The sequence below is a fragment of the Bidens hawaiensis genome, unplaced genomic scaffold, assembly GCF_021521415.1.
Source record: "Bidens hawaiensis isolate Kalapana, Puna unplaced genomic scaffold, B.hawaiensis_p1.1 tig00002123_1, whole genome shotgun sequence".
NCBI classification, from domain to species: Eukaryota; Viridiplantae; Streptophyta; class Magnoliopsida; order Asterales; family Asteraceae; genus Bidens; species Bidens hawaiensis.
The window spans coordinates 2,605,658-2,624,924 of record NW_027491112.1 but is presented as its reverse complement, the minus strand read 5'-3'; the positions used below and the strand labels follow the sequence as shown (position 1 = coordinate 2,624,924).

Below are 19,267 nucleotides of genomic sequence, written 5' to 3'. Positions count from 1 at the left end.
TTTTATAACTAACTATACATGTTTAGTTGGTTGTTTTTTAATATAGTAACTTCCAAGGTTGGAAAGGCAAAGCTCAAACGGTGGACATACTCACGGGGGCGGCTTCTCTTTCTTACTCTTTAACACCTTCACACAACTAGACATATATGAATACATATATATAATGCAACATATGCATACACACACATATATATATATATATATATAACCCTAAACTCTAACTTGACAACCCACCCTCCCCTAAAATATGGACACTCATGACGGTGGTGATATTATGATCATAAAGGGAAAGCGTACCAAACACCGAAGACCATCATCAGCGCTTACACTAACCCTTGCCTCCACCTCCTCCTCCACCACCACCACCAGCGACATGATTGCTCCGGTGAACCATAATGGGTTCTTTCAACTACCACCCACAACCTCTATTGAGTTCACCAACATTCTTGATCAAGATAACCATGCCAACAATGACCAAGACATAGCCAACTGCCTCATGCTTTTGGCTCATGGGCATCATGATCTACCTCCACCGTATCCATTAACAGTGGTGGCACCATCTCGATCATATGTTTACGAATGTAAAACATGTGATCGTGGTTTTGCCTCGTTTCAAGCCCTTGGTGGCCATAGAGCCAGCCATAACAAGCCTCACAAGGATGTGCATGAGGATTCTAAAAATAGAACATTTAGTTTGGTTAGTCCAAACAAGAGTAATGTGTCATGTAACACTAGTGGTTCCACCAAAAGGCCTAAGGTTCATGAATGTTCAATTTGTGGTTCGGAGTTTACATCTGGCCAAGCACTAGGCGGTCACATGAGGCGACATAGATCCATGACCATGGCTGCAACAAGTTCTAATACATCAAATGGCCATCATGAGTCCAAGAGACACAAAACCATGCTAACGTTGGATCTAAATTTACCGGCTCCTACCGAAGATGATTACAAGGAAACCAATAATTCTTTTGGATCAAATAACCAAATCATCGTCTTTTCTGCACCTAACTTGGTTGGTTGTCATTTCTAATCACACGAGTTATTCTTTTTAACCATGTGAATTAACATGTTATCAGATATTTCATATATTCCATGTGTTTGTCAATATCCTGCTAACAAATGAGATCTGGTAGATCATAGCAATCACACGATCTATCAGGGTATGCTAACACCGTTATTCATTGTAATTTGATTCTTTGAAATTCTTTTAATTTGTTCATATGAATATACGATTCATGATGATTGTAACATTAGATTGTTTGACAAGGTGACATATATATTAGAGTTATGAATTGAAATTTGTTTATTATATATTCTTATGTAGTGATTATCTTATAATCAACTTAACAACCTTAAGTATTTTTCAAAACAAGGCTCATTATTATTGAAAATTAATTTACTAAATATATCTAGTAACAAAATCAACACAATATGGTCTCTTTGTGTTTGTAATATAGTGCAACGGGTTGAGGAGGCTTTTGTATCGGTTTTGTTGGTCCTTGTTTTTAGTTGTTTGTTTTATTAGTCTTTGTGCCGTTTTTCCTTTCGTTGTGTTTTTATGGGCCAGTTTGTATTGATATGTATTGTCCTATCCAGTTTCTTATAGTTTTTTTTTATAATATAGTTGTTGCTAGAAAAAAACACAATTTCACCGATTTGATTCATTGAAACCGTGCAAGAACATTGATGATATATGGTTCATTATTTACAACAAATAAGTAAATGCTTACTGATTAGGTACGGCATACCTTGTGGCATTACTTAGGCAGCCTACCGGATTCTCTACGTTCGTTAAAAGTCAAGTTCAACACCAAATGCATGGGTTGTAATGGTTTATTTTTAAATTATTTAAATCAAAATCGTTAAGTGTTGAAGATTTGAAATTGAACCACACCAAAACATGAGTTTTAGCACCAGAGGGTTTGACGTAATACTTTTAGGAATATATAATGTTTCAGCATATATGTGAGAAAATTACGCTTTTGGTCTCTTATGGTTTGGTATGTTTTCAGTTTAAAAATGAATCTTTTGACATACCATAGCCAATCGTTTGAATTCTATAATCCTTTTAGTCAATGTTTTAAAAACTAGTATTTTACTTGTACTGGATTGGGCTAAAAAATGACACAACCGGTTGAACCGGGTTATACCTGTAACACAATTGCAAACACAACATCGTCCTACTCTTAGACAAATCCCACATCCTCTGTTCTTGGAGCAGAAACTATTAGCCGTAGATAAGAGAGATCCTTGGCAAATCCCACATAAGTAAATGTCCTGCATTTTCAATCACCAACGGGTTTTGGGCTTAGTTGGCTGTGGAGCACATGAAAACTCCACGGTTAAGCGTGCTTAGGTGGAAGTAGTACTAGTGTAACATCCCCAAAATTTCGATCCAAATTTGACAACTAAGTAAAGTTGGAGGATCAAAATTATTCCGTAAAATAAATGTTGGGAAAATTCAAATAAAGAAAATAAAACCATTCTATGAGTAAATTAAAATATCAAATGTTGAAGATATGAAATAAGGAAATTTCATCCCACATTGAAAGATGTAAGAAAGTGGAAGCATTCCACATGTGCATAAATAAATAAGTTAAAACTCATCCCACATGGAAAGTGGTAAAGAAATGGAAGCTCTTTATAAGGAAGAGATTTTCCATAATAATATTCTTATATGCCTAGTATGCACCCAGTGGTCCTAGCAGAGGGTGCAAAGCACCCGACGCGCACGCGCATGCGATGGGCGCTTTGATGGCGTACTTCGCAGCCGACGCTCGGGCGATGGGCGCTTTGATGGCGCACTTCGCACGCTCGCATCGCCGCTTGAGAGCCGCCTTAGTATTTTTGGACAACGAGAATCAGACTAGAAATGACAAGCTATAAAAGACAAGGGACTAAAAGTGAAAAATAATATACAATGACCCATCGCGCTACGCGATGAGTCCAAGAAGACGGCCATCGCGTATCGCGATGGACCTTGATGACTCAGGGACACGTGTCACACTCAGGTGACACGTGGCAGCAGGGTAGGACACGTGGCAGTCATGCATAAGTGGTGGCATCGCGCTACGCGATGGCCACATAGAAGACTCCATCGCGTATCGCGATGGAGTCCAAAATCAGCTATAAAAAGGATGCCACGAGCTCATTCCCCACACACCTCTCCACTCTCTCTCTAGAATCACTCTCTCACTACTTCGGTTTCCGTGCCGACCCGACAATCATTACCTCGTAATACGTGCAAATACTCGACGTGTTTCTTGAAGTGTGTGCCACCCGAAAATAACCCGACAATCTATCTCGAAGTACGTGCACAACACGACGGCCACCATATGTTGCCTCGTTTTGCGTGCCAACCTCGAAGTTCGTACTAAACCTCGAAGTTCTGACAATCTAAACACCAGTACACAACATAGAGTAGAAGTGCTGCTCGTACGAACTTAGGTATCTAACTTCGAATACCCGTGTAAGGTACGGGTTCTGACCTAAGTCATTATGGTATTATTATTATTATATGGCTTGGACCATAGTCAAGGGTATAGCCCAAACCTTGATCAAAATTATGTTTACATAAGCTTTAAACATACAAAGGATTATAATAGTGTTTCTTTACAACTAAGAAACATCAGTTTTTCATTCATAAAGAAATATAGTTTCTTCACGATTAAGAAACATAGCATTCATATACAAAGAATATGGTTAAAACATTGTTTCTTCATGTGTAAGAAACATAAGATTTTACATGCATAGCAGTCAATGAATGTTTCTTCTTGAAGAAGAAACTCATCATATGATTTGATAAATAAACAGAAAGACTACGGGTCTAAATATTTTATTCAAACAAATGATCAATCAAGGTTTAAAGCTATTTAAACCAGACTAAAGGTCTATAGCCAGATCAAGAGACGATCCGGATATTTATATACCTATTTTATTATAGGTCAGTCAATCAATAAATCAGTCAGCCAATCATTCATTCATTCACAGTCAAGGTTTCAAACTATTGGTCTTACGCCTAGGCCCTAAGCCGGGTTGTGACAGGTTGGTATCAGAGCCATCGATCTTAGCGAATTAGGTATTTAATCATACCTAGGCTTTGATCAGAAATATATATCATTCTCATAAATAAGAGCCATCAGTCATAACTAATTAGGTATTAATGTATTAATACCTAAGATTTAACTACATGTTGAATAAATAGGGATAATCATAAATTGAAAGTTACATATCCCTAAACATAATCTGTAGCAATGTCTTATATAAAACTACTTTAGGCATATACGCCAAGTAGCTAGACATTCAATCACTGCATTCGAATCTGAGCCATCAGATATGGCCAGTAATAACAACTATTATACAATCTTTATCAGTCAAGAACAATCAATGGTTCCTAATTTGCCATATAGAGGGCAAACAAAGAATCTTTCTGACAATCAATAAATAGACAGAGCAATCTTATTACATAAACATCAGTCATGATAAATTAGATATTTAACAGAAAAATATTTAAACATTCAAATATTACGGATAAGGTAAAGTGTACAATAAGATAGGAACGCATTCCTACTTTCAATCAAATCTCACGCAGATTTCCAATCACAATAGTTATACCATTCAAACCTCAATCTGGTAAAGGAAAGGGATGTATTGGAACATCTCTACTCCCAAATTCTGAGTCCAGTAATGAAGACTCATATCAAATGACAATGGAAGAAAATTCAGATTCATACGACACTGAGAATCCATTAATTCTGATAAGCATAAATCAGAATATACAAGGAGCAGGATACAATATTGTCAAAAGGAAAAATAGTAATGGCTAATCCAAAAGACAATTATCGGGAACAACAATATCCTTACTTTACTCAAGGAAAAACGCTTGAATACGACTCAGAATTTCCTTAGAAGGAATGTATGGCATTGAAAATAAGTCTAATCATTACCAAATTAGCATAAGCAATGCTTAAGAAAGAAATGGAAAACAAGGAAAGACAAAAGAAAAGAAGATAAGCAAAAGCATCAAGAAGGAAAAACAAGAACAAGAAATTGATCATTCGCTGGAAGGAATAAACAATAACTTGTAATAAATATAGTAATAGTAGTTTTTGTGCATTCTTACTACTACAACATAAATAAAAGATATGTTTTACTTTCTTCGAAATACTAAACTTATCTTTAAATTATGTCATGGAATAGAAAGCATAAACTCTTAGAGTTATTTTCCCAACAAGTCTGGAAGAAAATATCAGCTTAAAGGAAAAGTCCAGGTGGACAAAATTCAGAGAATAAATAACTCCAAATCAATGCCAAAGAGGTATTTAGCAAAAGAGACATAAACAAACCTAGAAAGAGAATTAGAAATTCTCATGGGTTGTCTGTACACAAGGTATATACTAGTCATTTCAAGAGTATAAAATAAAGAACAAACTAGTAGAACCCTATCAACAGGATATTCTGAAAGAGCTATGGTAATTAAGAGATATGGATATATCATCTTATAAAAGTTCTTTAATATCATTCTCAGTCAAAAGGGTAAAACATATGGATTATGCCCAATAAATAAACCTTAAGGAAAGGTTAATCAAGGTTCAAGAAAAAGTGGAAAGGCACATCTATGAAACAATTTCTTGTAGCATTAGGTTCACATATCACGCAATATATCATCAGTATATAAGTTTCTTTCATACTGATGCAATTCCATTTGTAGAAGGTTGAACCTAAACAGTCAGTAAATAATGATGAAATTTCCAATCAGAGAAGCAACAAAAATATGACGCAATCTGACCATGAGATTCCTGAACGATATTTAGTCAAAATGCAAGAGAGAATTCATGACACAATGATCTCTCTTATCAATATGAAATGGGAGATATACAAAATTAAGCATTTAAATAAGATTATTAGAACTCACCCGTGTCAAAATGCTTATCATCATGGAAAAACCATTTCAAGAACTTCAAGAGCCATTTAGTAACTTAAGGTTGTAGTTTAAAGAACTTCAAAACCTACGAACCAAAGGAGTTCTATGGCAATCAAGGTGTTATACCAACTTTACGATGACTTGAAGAGATCGAGTCCATCGTTATCATTAGTCAATGTACTAAGATTCAAAGGACTTAGTACACATCTTTAAAATTCAAAGGTGAAGTTCTAGAATGGTGGAACAATCTAATCGCAAGAAAGGGGAGAGAAACTTTGTATCAAATGAAATGGGAAATATTCAAAGAACTCGTATTACAACAGTTTTGCCCCATACCGGAAGACAATCTTATTCAAACTAAGATGGATATCACAAATCTCATAGAGTACAACACTAAGTTCCTTAGAGATTACCAATCAACTTCGCTTCTAGACAACTCAGAATACGACAGAGTATTTCAATATATATATATATATCAGGATTACCCAAAGAAATAGGAGATATAGTAAAAACCTATAAGCCTCTAACAACCTCCTCGGCTATGGAATTGGCCAGGTATTTGATCAATAGTATGGTAAGAAATATGGAGGTTAAAAGAGAAAAATAGTATGAGAAAGAAGGAAAAGGCAATAAACAAACAAGAGAATAGCACCAACAAGGAGAAACCATTTAAATTCAAAAGACCAATCTATCATAACTATGATACACGACATTATGGAAAGTGTCGAAAACAAAAGCGATCATTCTGAAGACAACTGTGGAAGGAAAGCAGTTGCATGTTTCAATTATAGAAAACAGACATTTTTAAAAGAATGTTCAAAGACGCAATTAAAGGATCAACAACAATAGGAAGGAAAGAAACAAAAGGAGCATTTGGCAATCAAGAATAGAAACAAACAACAGTAGTCCGAGACTCAAAGGCATAAGAAATAGTTAGTTAACTCATATAAACTACTTGTTAACTCGTATTTAAACAAGAAGTTTTGTCACAATAAAAGGGTAAGTTAAATCCCTTAGAATACAGATCGTGATAAAGAATACTATTAAGAAAAGAGATAGTTAAATTTCGAAAGTTTTCGAAATTTAAGAAACTATGTTATTTAATGATTATCATCTATAGAAAAGATGAAATAAAGAGAATAAAGATTAGACATAAAAGTATGTCTTTTCAAAGGAAAATCAGTTAGTAGACCTTTGAAAGTAAACGGAAGGAATCCGTCAAGATCATAAGTAAAGGATATCGTTGTTCAAGAATAAATATCTTGAAAGTTATCAAGATGAATAAAGGATTCGGTAGACTGAATTCAAGATACAACCGAGTTAACATCAGTGAGTGTTTAGAATACACAAGGTAAGGTAAATAGTTAAACACAACTGGCCACTGTGCTTAGCAATTTATAATTACTTATGACATTCTAAACTATTGACTGAATACATCATCCTAAGATGTAAGTTAACAACAAATCAGGAATTTTAAACATTCAAACAGTTCAAGTTAAACTCGAGAAAACAGATTAGAAAGAATTTGCTAGTAAAGCAAACGAGTAAGAAATCATTCACAAACGAATCTCGAGGACAAGATTCATTCCAAGGTGGGGAGGATGTAACATCCCCAAAATTTCGATCCAAATTTGACAACTAAGTAAAGTTGGAGGATCAAAATTATTCCAAAATTAAGTGTTGGGAAAATTCAAATAAAGAAAATAAAACCATTCTATGGGGAAATTAAAATATCTAATGTTAAAGATATGGAATAAGGAAATTCCATCCCACATTGAAAGATGTAAGAAAGTGGAAGCATTCCACATGTGCATAAATAAGTTAAAACTCATCCCACATGGAAAGTGGTAAAGAAATGGAAGCTCTTTATAAGGAAGTGATTTTTCATAATAATATTCTTATATGCCTAGTATGCACCCAGTGGTCCTAGCGGATTGTGCGAAGCACCCGACGCGCACGCGCACGCGCACGCGCTCGGGCGAAGGGCGTTGGGCGATGGGCGCAATGTGGCTCTTTGATGGCGCACTTTGCACTTCGCCCGCTTGAGAGCCGCCTTAGTATTTTTGGACAACGAGAATCAGACTAGAAATGACAAGCTATCAAAGACAAGGGACTAAAAGTGAAAAATAATATACAATGACCCATCGCGCTACGCGATGAGTCCAAGAAGACGGCCATCGCGTATCGCGATGGACCGTGATGACTCAGGGACACGTGTCACACTCAGGTGACACGTGGCAGCAGGGCAGGACACGTGGTAGTCATGCATAAGTGGTGGCATCGCGCTACGCGATGGCCACATGGAAGACCCCATCACGTATCGCGATGGAGTCCAAAATCAGCTATAAAAAGGATGCCACGAGCACATTACCCACACACCTCTCCACTCTCTCTCTAGAATCACTCTCTCACTACCTCGGTTTCCGTGCCGACCCGACAATCATTACCTCGTAATCCGTGCAAATACTCGACGTGTTTCTTGAAGTGTGTGCCACCCGAAAATAACCCGACAATCTATCTCGAAGTACGTGCACAACACGACGGCCACCATATGTTGCCTCGTTTTGCGTGCCAACCTCGAAGTTCGTACTAAGCCTCGAAGTTCTGACAATCTAAACACCAGTACACAACATAGAGTAGAAGTGATGCTCGTACGAACTTAGGTATCTAACTTCGAATACCCGTGTAAGGTACGAGTTCTGACCTAAGTCATTATGGTATTATTATTATTATATGGCTTGGACCATAGTCAAGGGTATAGCCCAAACCTTGATCAAAATTATGTTTACATAAGCTTTAAACATACAAAGGATTATAATAGTGTTTCTTTACAACTAAGAAACATCAGTTTTTCATTCATAAAGAAATATAGTTTCTTCACGATTAAGAAACATAGCATTCATATACAAAGAATATAGTTAAAACATTGTTTCTTCATGTGTAAGAAACATAAGATTTTATATGCATAGCAGTCAATGAATGTTTCTTCTTGATGAAGAAACTCATCATATGATTTGATAAATAAACAGAAAGACTACGGGTCTAAATATTTTATTCAAACAAATGATCAATCAAGGTTTAAAGCTATTTAAACCAGACTAAAGGTCTATAGCCAGATCAAGAGACGATCCGGATATTTATATACCTATTTTATTATAGGTCAGTCAATCAATAAATCAGTCAGCCAATCATTCATTCATTCACAGTCAAGGTTTCAAACGCTCACCGATGGACAGTTGAATACGTTCAAACCTTTTCAATCAGTCAAAACATCTTTATACTCGATAAGATGAACGGATGTTTGTCTTAACGAGTCAATCAATTTCTACATGAGATCGTGTGAATCTCTAAAACTTTATAATACAAAGTAGAAAATAAAGTCAACTCAGACCGAATACACATGTGTCTGGATCCAAACATAACCGTTCAGCCTAAATCATTCAAAGCTACGTGGCTGCAGGCTAATGGTCATAACTAGTCTCCCGGTAAGGGCTACGTGGCTCGGGAACAACTGTGTGTGTAGGGCAGTGTACATAGACCAGAAGTAGAAATGCTTCTGCTGAGCTTGTAGAGAAAACTATATTTGTATTATATTGTCATTCAAATGTTTTATTTAGTCATACGTGTTCACCAGCATATAGCTGACGTATTTTTCCCCACGTTTCAGGGAATACAGATTAGTACAGGTAGCAAGACATTCATGGAGTTAGATGCTCGCAAGGTAATGATGGCTCAGTTTTTAATTATTAAAATATTACAAACGATATTTCAACACCGGATATTTATTATCCGAGAAGTTTTCAAAGAAATTAATATTCTATTCAACCAAAGTCTTCCGCTAAAATAACCCGCAACTTTGATGTATTTACAAAACAGGTACCAACGATTGGTCATACGCCTGTGCCCTAAGCCGGGGTGTGACAACTAGGATGGGTGACCTCTTGGGAAGTCTCCATCTGGGCAACCAAAAACAAATCCGTGAGCTCTTCGTTGGGCAGAGCAGACAATATTGGTGATGTGAGGGGCCAGATGTTACAATACCGAAAGGTTCAACCGGTTGAATAGCTATCCTTATAAATTCAACTTCAACTCCAAAAATAACCCAAATGTAAATGATTTCATAACAAAAAAAAATAATCCAAAAGATAATCTATTAAAAAAATAATACAAAAGCACTAATTTTTAAAATTATAGTCCTAAAGTTTACACGTTTAAATGTTAATTGTTGGTTTAAAAGTAATTTAGAAAAATATGGGCCGCAAATATAAAAAAGTTCTCGTACTTAAAACCGGTTTGCCGGTAAAAACCGGTATTTTAGAAAAAAACCGTCGGTACGATGGTCTAGCAAACCGACAAAAGATATCGGGCTCAAAATACCGGCCTGCTATACGAAATCCGGTTTAATCGGCTCAACCGATTTTTAAAACACTGCTTTTAGTTTGATGCTAAGCCCGTGTATTTGTTAAATAATAAGACAATTAAGTCATTTCTCACCTAAAGACTATTTATGTAATTTATAAAGACCATTCAATAGTGGAAGGACTAAGTTTGGTATCATGAATGGGGAGGCATCACGATTAACTTTGGGAGTTTTAAGCGTGTTCTCTTGTTACACCCTAAAAATTTTTGCGCTCTAAATTCAAACTTCAAAAGTTTAGGGGCCTAAGTGTTATAATGCCAGCAAAGTTTAGAATTTTAAATGTAAATATGGAAGAAAAATATGTAATAGTGTGTCCCTAACCACGATATTAGAACATACGATACAACGCGACAATTCAGATGGGAAAGATCAAAACTTAGATAGAAATATCACTTGCTAGGAAATGAATTACGGGAGTCATAATATATGAAACATGGGTATCTTTTCGAGTAGAATATGGAAAAAAAAGGTTAAGCAGACCGCTACCTATATATACCCCAAGCTTTAACAGTCCACTGCATTGCGAAAAAGACATAAACACGTTGGTGACATGTGTAGCATGACTCATTTAACATTAGCAGTTTGCTAACAAATTGTAACATCCCCAAAATTTCGATCCAAATTTGACAAACTTAAGAAAGTTGAGGGATCAAAAATAATATCAAGACAAGTCAAGAGAAAATATTAAATAAGAAAATATAAGAAAAATAAGGAAATAAAAATATTTCCTAAGTTAAGTTTACTTACATGAAAGAAATTCCATCCCACAGTGGAAGATGTAAGAAAGTGGAAGCATTCCACCAAAGTATAAATAAGGAAGATGGAATCCATCCCACAGGGAAAGTAGTAAAGAAATGGAAGCTCTTTATAAAAGAGATTTTCCATAGTAATATTCTTTTATGAATATCATGCACCAAGTAGTCCTAGCGGAGGGTGCGTAGCACCCGACGCGCACGCGCACGGGCTCGGGCGAGGGCGAGGACGATGGCGACGGAGACAGCGAAGGGCGTTGGGCGTAATGTGGCGCTTTGATGGCGCACTTTGAGTCTAAGGAGACGGCCATCGCGTACCGCGATAGGCCGTGATGACGCAACATACACGTGTCACACTCTAGTGACACGTGGCATCATACCAGGACACGTGGCAGAACATGTCAGACCACGTGGCGACACGTGGCAGATGTGTCAGGCCACGTGGCGAGACCTCAGAAATGTGGCGGTCGCGGTACGCGACGAAGAAAGAAAAGGGACCCATCGCGTACCGCGATGGGATCCAAATTTGGCTATAAATAGGGAGGGCCACGGCTCATTCCCTCACACCCACATCCACTCTCTCTCTAGATTTACACACTCTCTCTACCTCGGTTTGCGTGCCGAACACCATTTTGCGTGCCACCGACCCGACAATCATTATCTCGTAATCCGTTCCAAATACTCGGTATTTTCCTCAAAGTGCGTGCCACCCTAAAGTAACCCGACATCCGTCTCGAAGTACTTGCATGACCCGGCGACACCAACATATTGTCTCGATTTGCGTGCCAAGGAAGGTGGATCAAGAACTCCTCAAGAAACGTGCATATAGAGTAGAAGTGATGCCCGTATAAACTTAGGAATATCTAACTCCGAATACCCGTGCGAGGTAAGGGGTTCTGCCTAAGTTATTATTTTATTATTATAAATGGCTTAGACCATAGTCGAGGGTATAGCCCGAACCTTGATTACGATTAAGTATAAAATGACTTTTCTTAAGCAAAGGTTATAGTCAAAATAATATTTCTTTATGACTAAGAAATATAATAAAAGAAATTATAGTTATGAAATTATGTTTCTTCTTGAAGAAGAAACTCAGTATAGATGTTTCTTCCTGAAGAAGAAACGTAGCATATAATTGATATAATAAAGAAGAGGACTAAAGGTCCAGATGTTTTATATAAACAAATGATTTTATCAAGGTTGAAGCTATACCAAAATAGACTAAAGGTCTAAAGCTAGATCGATGATCTAGTTATTTATACAAATGTTATTCTCGTACTATAGGTCCTAGGTAATAAAACAAGAAGAAGAGAACAGAAAACAGGAATCAGTATCAGAAACTGATTATAAACAGAAAAGGTGAATACGCCCCAAACATTTTATATTGAGTCAGAATGTTTGCATAGGATTTACGAATCCTTAAAAACTTTGTGTACAATAATAAGAAACGGACACTCTGATTAAGAGTATACATGTGTCTGGATCCAAACATACATGGTGACTCGGCATTTCCCCGAGGCCATGCATATCATCAACATGCCTCTGAAGGTCTACGGGACTGTTTAGAGAAATGATATTGTGTATATAATTAATTGTACATGGTACTTAGGGTAATTTGATCCCAATGTAGTTGGGTGCCTAATGAGTAGTCATAAAGGTATTATTGTTGGTTTCACAAAGGTATTGAAAAGATATTTTTAGAGTCAGCGTTATTCACCAGCTTTGTGCTGACGTATTTTTTCCCACCCATGTTACAGGAAAACAAGAAAGGTTATAACAAACAAACAAGAAGGATTAGAAGAATGGAGTTATAGTCATTAGATGCTATCTGATGGCTAAGATATTTTATTTCAAAATAATATAAAGAGTTATGTTTTATAAAGAAATGTATTTGAAATATCAAACGGGTATTTAAACCCGAGTTTTTATAAGTTTTCAATATAATAATATTTATTTAAAGACTTCCGCTAAAATAAAACCCGCAACTCTGATTTATTTACAAAACAGGTACCAACTATTGGTTTTGATTTTATTAAGTAGCTAAGGCAAAAGTGTGAAGGCTTTGTCCGAAAGTTAAATGCCACGGTTACAATCATAGCTAGTCACTAGGCTTGCCAAAATTACGATTATAGTTTATTGTGGTTTCTTTAAAACCTAAGCTTTGATCTTAGATAAGCATAATGAGACATTGTAACATGATGTTCAAGCTACCTAAAATAATTTTACAAAACTTCTAATAACATTACAAACAAACGTTTCTCAGTGTATAAAAATGTCTTCAATCAAAATGGGTTTATTTAGACGGTTAGATAGATTCTCCGACTATCCTAATGGCCCGTCTAATGTATAGTATTGTCAAAAGACAAGAATGAATATTTTATTAAAAGGTTTTGAACCATTCCCGAGTCTTATTTAAAGAGGGGAGGGGAAGGAAATGAGAAGAAAAGGTGAAGGAATCATGTTCCAGAGATATTTTAAGGATGAGAGGGGAGGGGAAAGGAGAGAAAAAACTAGAAAATTTAAGTGTATAATCAGGGCTGTCAAACGTGTCGGGTTGGCGGGTTAACGGGTTGCGGGTTGGCGGGTTAACGGATTGAAATGTTCAACCCGAACCCGACCCATATTATTATTCGTGTCAAATATGTCAACCCTAACCTGCACACACATAAATTCGGGTCGACCCGAACACGACCCGTTTACCCATATTTTTTAAACAACTTAATTTATATAATCAGGCATACAAATTATAATAAAATCAAAACCATATATTGCAAAATTCAAATGAAATTTAAGCATGAATCGATTTAGATATAGATGAATTTGACGATGCGTTCATGTATATTGGTGAATGGACAGAAAAATGCATCTTGGGGTAACGAAATTCTGGTTGAAAATTTAAAAGTGTCGTTCACGAAAAATAGAATTTAAGAGGAGACGTAAAAAGGTAACATGGGGAATACAAAATAATTAAATTCTCCAACACATTTTAAAACTAAGGAGGAAATATAAAATTAATTTTAAAGTATCTAAAATTAAACGGGTTAACGAGTCAACCCGTTTTTATACATGTCAACCCGAACCCGACCTGTTTAGAAAACAGGTCAACCCGAACCCGACCCGTTTTTTAAACGGGTCGTGTTAGCCGACCCAAAACCTGTTTTTTCGTGTCGGGTTCGGGTTGGGTTTCGGGTCGTGTCAATAATTGACACCCCTATGTATAATCATCTTTTCAAATTGGAGAGATTAAGAGAGAAAATGTGTTTGTATAATTAATTGTCTATTAACTCCTATATTTTCTTTCCCTTTCCTTCCATTTCCATTAAATTCAGGAACACGAAATAAAGTGACACATTTTCCTCCCCCTCTCTTTCTTTTCTCTTTTAATTCTCCTCCTTTTCTTTTCGCTCCTTAAATGAAACTCGGGAACAAAAAAGAATTCAACATTTTAAACAATGCCTGAATCTTCAAAAGTAGGTCCTAAAAAGGTTTAAGAAGCCTCACATTTATACATCACTATCCTCGACTTGACACATATCGTAATAAACGACTCATCTCCGCATAGTGGAAGAGAATCCGTTGATGTTTCGGTCGTGCTACCTAAGGTTGTGCAAGAAATCAAAAAACCGATCCAAACCCGAAAAAATGCTGGAAAATCCAAATGAAAAAAATCAAACCGAAACAAAAACCAAAGAAACGAAAACGAACCGAATTTCTAGATTTTTACTTGTAAGTTTTAAGTAATTTATAACAAGTTAATAAATATGTAACTCAAGTACGTTTACCCAAACGCATAGTAGTCTATTAGCTAATAACTAACAAAATCATTTATACCTAAATTCATTATATCGACCAACTTTCATTTCTGTCTAAAATTTAGCTCAAACGCAAATACCGAAACCAAAGACGCCAAAACCTAACGGTTTCAAAAATCCAAAAACTAAAATTTTAGTTTCCGATTCAATTTTAACTACAAACCACACCGAACCCACCGTATACAACGCTGACATAATAAACATATTGTTAAACGTGTCCAACACCAAATCAGATTGAAGTCTCCTAAAATCTTGAAGAATAATTAATATAATAATTAGTTTATTATTATTGGATAAGTTAGTCTTATTTTATATAATCCTGTTTGTGTTGGATTCAAATTACGTATTTGAGTTAGTATAGGATTAGGAACCTGGGTTTATATATACCTAAGGTTCATTGTGTTAGGAAATTATTAAGTTTTTCTCGTTAGTCGTTTTCTTAATAAAAGAGTCGATCGTGTGTTGATCAAATCTCGTGTTCGTAATCTTGATTCACCCGTTTAAAGTTTAACAAGTGGTATCAGAGCAAATTTATTTTTCCAACCATGCATCACCGTTGCCGGCCCGTTGCAACCCCGCGAGGGGCTGCCCCCTCTTCTCTGATAACGACTCTCAAAATCGCCAAGCTCTGATACCACTTGTTAAACTTTAAGCGGGTGAATCAAGATTACGAACACGAGATTTGATTAACACACGATCGACTCTTTTATTAAGAAAACGACTAACGAGAAAAACTTAATAATTTACTAACACAATGAACCTTGGCTATATATAAACCCAGGTTCCTAATCCTATACTAACTCAAATACGTAATTTGAATCCAACACAAACAGGATTATATAAAATAAGACTAACTTATCCAATAATAATAAACTAATTATTATATTAATTATTCTTCAAGATTTTAGGAGCCTTCAATCTGATTTGGTGTTGGACACGTTTAACATCCGACATCGACTCAAGTGTTAAATTCCAACACTCCCTCTAGATTCATACTTGTTCCTAGGGTCTTTCAAAACCCGCAACACTCGTTCTTTTTGGACTTGATTCTTGGACTCGTCACACACCTTCACACAAAGTTGCGTCTCAGTCGGTTACTCCTTAATTCACACAAGATTCTAGACATATCCAACTCTCCTCTGAATAACAGCCTTGTCGCATGCCTTGATCATCTTCGATGCTCTCCTATGAATACACGGTTCATACACGTCGAATCAGCCCCGATATCACACCCGATCTTACCGAACATGTTCTCCTATTTGTGGTCCTAATTGGCAGCACAAAACCACTAGTACTTGGTATCGCTTGACCCCCGGTTTCAGCCTACTAAACTACTCCGACACACGAAAGTTTAATCGTACCGACACACGAAGATCTAACTATCCCGACACACTGTCATGGCACAACATCGCTGCCCAACACATGGAGTTTTAACCATCCCGACTCACGGTGATGGCTCATCACCACCGAAACATTCAACTCGATGAACGCCAAAACAAAGTTGACACACAACCTTGTTGCACTCTCTTATACCAGCGGACCCGAACCACCTCGTAACTCCCACACCGTTACTTGTTCGCCATTGTACCATTGTGAATCAGGCCATCCAAACCTTTGATCAGAACCTTACTACGATCGAATATGAACCGTTACAAATTTCGATCAGGTCTCTGTTTCAAACGAACAAAAACAGCCGTCCCTCGCTTCCTTCAACTTCGATCGATTCAATTACTAACCCGACAAATAGGTCGCAACTCGTTCATAGTGAACGCGGACACACTTGGATCGGAAACTTACTCACCTCGATCATAATCGGGACACACCTTTGTTCATAAGGAACTTACCGCGATCAAAACACGGACACACCTTCAATAAAAAAATAAACTTACAGCAATCGGTTACGTTCAGAAAAATCAAACTGGGAACAAGAACACACAGTTGCAATATTTCTCCTTTTCTTTCAATCGAACAGAAAGAAAATAAATAAAACTCGTTCGAATTTAGAATCAATCTAATTATGATATCTTTCTTCGTGAATTAATTAGAGGTGTATGGTTGCATGCTTGCTTCTATTAATCTTTCTTTTAATTTACAGCCGTAGCAACTTTTGAGGTGCCTGGTTGCCTGCCTGCTACTTGGCGTCTGTTTTCTTTTCGATCCAGCCTAGCACACATGAAAGACTGGCTATGGTTAAGTCTCCGTCTGTCGTGATGATAAACTCTCTGTATGTCGAGGTAGTTTAGTGGGTTGAATCGATGATCCAACAATCCGAGCGGTAGCGTTATCGGGTTGTCTAAACGAGACAACAACATCAGAAGTTCGAGGTCCGATTTCGGGACCAAATTGTAACGTACATGGCATCAACGGTTCAAGTTGTTGACAACATCGAGGGATGAGTTACGGAGCTAGAACCGGTGGCTAAAATGGTAATATTGTTATGGTTTTCGGGCTGTCAAAATAGAAGGCAGCGGGCTCAATGGTTTCGGTTTGTACGAACAATGGGTTCGTAGGAGACCACCGGAGTAAGGCATGAAAATGTGTTTAGAGGTAGTAATTTGAATGGTGTCCTAGATCTTGTGTAGATTACGAGGTGGTTCGGGTCCGCTGGTATAAGAGAGTGCAACAAGGTTGTGTGTCAACTTTGTTTTGGCGTTCATCGAGTTGAATGTTTCGGTGGTGATGAGCCATCACCGTGAGTCGGGATGGTTAAAACTCCATGTGTTGGGCAGCGATGTTGTGCCATGACAGTGTGTCGGGATAGTTAGATCTTCGTGTGTCGGAGTAGTTTAGTAGGCTGAAACCGGGGGTCAAGCGATACCAAGTACTAGTGGTTTTGCGCTGCCAATTAGGACCACAAATAGGAGAACATGTTTGGAAAGATCGGGTGTGATATCGGGGCTGATTCGACGTGTATGAACCGTGTATTCATAGGAGAGCATCGAAGATGATCAAGGCATGCGACAAGGCTGTTATTCAGAGGAGAGTTGGATATGTCTAGAATCTTGTGTGAATTAAGGAGTAACCGACTGAGACGCAACTTCGTGTAAAATGTGTGTGACGAGTCCAAGAATCAAGTCCAAAAAGAACGAGTGTTGCGGGTTTTGAAAGACCCTAGGAACAAGTATGAATCTAGAGGGAGTGTTGCAATTCAACACTTGAGTCGAAGCCGAAAGACGTGACTAGTTGTGTGGAGTCGCGGGTTGTTTCGAGTCGAGGTGCTTCGTGTGTGTCACGGTTAGAAGAAGTTTGGTGTTGAGAGGGAGTATTAAACGTGTCCAACACCAAATCAGATTGAAGTCTCCTAAAATCTTGAAGAATAATTAATATAATAATTAGTTTATTATTATTGGATAAGTTAGTCTAATTTTATATAATCCTATTTGTGTTGGATTCAAATTACGTATTTGAGTTAGTATAGGATTAGGAACCTGGGTTTATATATACCCAAGGTAGTGATGGCCAAAAAAACCGGTTGGGGAACCGGTTTACCGGTTTAAACCGGAAACCGGTTTTTACGAAAACCGGTTTTTTAAAAACCGGTTTACAAACCGCCGGTTCGTCTTTCGGTTACAAGTTCTAGATCCAAAACCGGTTAACGAACCGGTTAATGGAAAAACCGGTTTTTTTTATTAACCGGTTAGGGAAAAATCGGTTAACCGGTTTATAAAAAAACCGGGTTTTAACCGTTGTGGAAAACCGGTTAACCGGTTTCTCCATCACCGGTTAACCGGTTAAAAACCGGTTTTTGAACGTTGTATAACGGCTATATGCCCGTTTTTTTTGTTTTTGGACCGTTTTTTTTTTTACCATTTTACCCCCACAAACATCTATATATAGTTTAGGTTGGGTATTGGTTAGATCACACTCGATTATACAACTCCAAACGCTCTAAACGTTTATTTCATACGCGATTATTTTGTTATCTCACGCTCAATTATACCACATTACCACTCCATACGCTCTTATTTCGTAGTCGTTTATTTCATACTCGAGTATACCACTCTTATTTCGTAGTCGATTATCATGGCCTCCCAAAGTGCTGCTTCATCCGTCAACATGGGTGCCTCGAACACGGGAGAAACGGTCGTTCGGGTCATCCCCACGAAACGAAACCATGATGTTTGGCAACATTTCGACCTATGCGAAATGTCTAACGGTAGCCAAAAAGCTCGATGCAAACATTGTTTGAAGTTTTATGGCAAAGATGCAAACTCCACTTTAAAAGCGCATGTACAAAGGCCCTTTTGCAAGGCCTTGAAGGACGAATCAGGAAGTAGTTCGCAGCCGGAGATGACGAATCAAGGAGCGGTGTTTACGTACGACGTTGAAGCGGTACGTCAACAGTTTTCAAACTTTGTGA

At 37.3% G+C, this 19,267-nt stretch overlaps 1 protein-coding gene across 1 annotated transcript; it reads left to right on the top strand.

The window, feature by feature from the left end:
• The first annotated feature begins 247 nt into the window (after positions 1 to 247).
• On the top strand, positions 248 to 1,030 carry LOC143605716 (zinc finger protein ZAT5-like). Its single transcript, XM_077081733.1, has one exon. The coding sequence runs from the start codon at positions 248 to 250 to the stop codon at positions 1,028 to 1,030; it is 783 nt and encodes a 260-aa protein (XP_076937848.1).
• The last annotated feature ends 18,237 nt before the right edge of the window (positions 1,031 to 19,267 follow it).